Here is a 2500-nt window from a genome sequence, read left to right on the forward strand (position 1 = left end):
ACTCTCTTTCTCTCTTTCTCCCTCCCACACTCTCCCCCCCCTCTCCCACTCTCTCTCTCTCTCTCTCTCTCTCTCTCTCTCTCTCTCTCTCTCTCTCTCTCTTCCCCCCCCCTCCCTCCCACTCTCTCAACTTTAATGTTGATCTTGATCCAGGAGATTGTCAGTTACCAGGCAGACAGATAGACACAGATTTGATAATGGATGGTGACCCATCTCCACCACTGCAGCCTCCCATGGGCAGGGGGGGTCGAGGGGCAGCCATCTTGCGGGCACTCCAGTCCATGTCTCGGCAGCCAGGGACAGCTGGCTCCCCCCTGCCTGGACAGCAGCCAGCTGTGCCTCCACTTGTTGTAGTAAGTATTTTTTATTATTATTATTACTATTATCATTATGGTGGTGATAATGATAATGAGGACTATATCAATTTATTATTATCAATTTATCATCATCATCAGATCGAGTCAACATTCGTTGGCACATTCTCTCATGAGTCAGCACACGCTGACACAGGCGGGCTCGCCTCAGTGCATGCAAGCCCGGCGTAGCACCTGCTCTGCAAATCTGGCTTATCCTTATCCTTATTATCATCATTATCATCATTTTTTTTTCTTTTGTTATATTTTATTATTATTATAGTTATTATTATAGTTATTATTATTATTATTATTATTATTGTGGAAGTGTATATAGAGGATTTGAGTGTTGTTCATATTGATGCTATTTGATCATTTGATACCACTACCACTACCATTACCACCACCACATCTGCCACTCTCACTGCTGGCACAATCGCTCCCTAACACTAGCACTACCATTCTAATTCACATCCCCAACCCCATCCCCATCCCCATCCCCATCCCCATCCACCAACTGCCTCAAGTGGTGAGTCACAGTTACCACCACACTCCCGTCCCCAGACTGGTGGCGCAGGGGTGTGCTCCCCCGAGCCCATGGGAGCCACGGCCCACTCTTTGCCTGGGAGCTCCGGCAGTCCCAGCCTTGCCTCGTCGAGGAGCAGCCGCGGGGCGCTCCTCTACCAGCTGATCAAGCAGAGGAGCGGCCAGAGTGCCACCTCAACCCAGCCTCCCTTGTTAGAAGCATCTTCATCAGCCCCAGAGAAAGCAAGAGGTCGCGGCCGGGCAGAGATCTTGCAGGCCTTTAAGGTCGGCTCGCTTACATCTCTCCCAGGAGCCAAGCCCCTGTGAGTAGGACATGGTTCGCTATTATTGACCTATTTGTTTTGTGGACGATGTTTGCGATGTGATCATGGTCACAGGGAATATTTTGTCAAGGCTTGGTGGGGTCTCTCTTGATAATGGGATAAGTAGACATATTGAGAGCCATAGGCATTTTATCTTTGAATTTAAAGAATTTATGGATATGCACTTAGATTTAATGAGTTTTACATATTAAGTAATGCATCACCGTTACCTTTACTGTTGCCATTACCATTACCATTACCATTACCATTACCATTACCCTAACCAGCACCATCCAAACAAATATCACATACAATGTACTTGCAGGAGATCTGACATGCAAGACTCAAGCTCACAGTCCTTGTCTGTCACGGAAAGCATGCAGCAGCTGAACATATCTGAAGCGCAGGAACGCGAGGCTATCGTGAACAAAGGGATAAGTGGAACAAAGTTGGTGCAATCTTTAGGTTCTGTAGATGTAGTGTTACATTGGGCAAGAAAAGCCATCTAGAAACATGTATAAACTTACAGTTTTTAGAAAATAAAGTTAGTAATAAACAAGTTTAATGAGCTGAGAAAGAAGTTAAATTAATAATGTTGGGATGTATAGACCAATGCTTTGACAGAAAGATGTGTCAACATGAATTTGGAGTTCAGCTAGGTATTGAAATAGGGGTTGACTGTTATGTATTTTAAGTAAGGTAGATTAAATACTTAAACTTGAACCAGGCCACACAAAAAAGTATGTTAGCTCAATAGCTAAATATGATGTATTATGCATCAATGTTCTAAATGGAGGACATTACCCCTCAGGTTCTCTGCTACCTCAAGCTGGATCCGGCTGTCTGTGAACCCCGAGAAGGCAGTGTTTGAGTACGAAGTTAAATTTGAACCCCAGGTCGATGCCCGAAACCTGCGCTTCCACCTCCTTGGCACTCAGAGAGAGAATCTGGGATCTGTTAAGAGCTTTGACGGTGTAATGCTTTGGCTCCCAACACTCTTGCCTAATGAGGTCAGGCTTTGATTGTTTTCATGGGATTAAAGAGGTGAAATAAAATCCATGAATGCTTAAAGTTATTCTCATTGTGGTCATTCTCTTTAGATGAGTTTTTTGTTTGTCAATTTGGAGTAATTTGTTTTGAGCAGCAGCTGAAGCAGGTGAAGGTCCACTCTGCTATAAAGGTCAGTTAATGCCATGCAGGGAGGGGTCGGAAAGGAAAATGGTACGGAAAAAGGGCTTCACTACTGTTTTAGAAATTAGGGTGCCATCGTAGGAGCTATTGTGTCCAAGCTTTGTTGTG

The 2500-nt window shown here is 44.7% G+C and overlaps 1 protein-coding gene across 8 annotated transcripts in view; it reads left to right on the plus strand.

Moving 5' to 3' along the window:
- AGO3 (Argonaute 3) overlaps positions 1–2500 on the plus strand; it is a gene marked incomplete at its 5' end in the record, with an annotated part of 53759 nt that overhangs the window by 4005 nt on the left and 47254 nt on the right. For 5 of the 8 annotated variants that reach the window (XM_086539783.1, XM_086539790.1, XM_086539785.1 and 2 more), the window contains 4 exon segments: positions 154–353; positions 918–1201; positions 1527–1649; positions 2013–2211. In XM_086539783.1, the coding sequence (XP_086395909.1) occupies positions 198–353; positions 918–1201; positions 1527–1649; positions 2013–2211 (762 nt within the window). 8 annotated transcript variants of the gene reach the window in all.

The sequence above is a fragment of the Penaeus japonicus genome, unplaced genomic scaffold (assembly GCF_977035675.1).
Source record: "Penaeus japonicus unplaced genomic scaffold, GWHDUDI00000001_assembly GWHDUDI00000009, whole genome shotgun sequence".
NCBI lineage: Eukaryota > Metazoa > Arthropoda > Malacostraca > Decapoda > Penaeidae > Penaeus > Penaeus japonicus.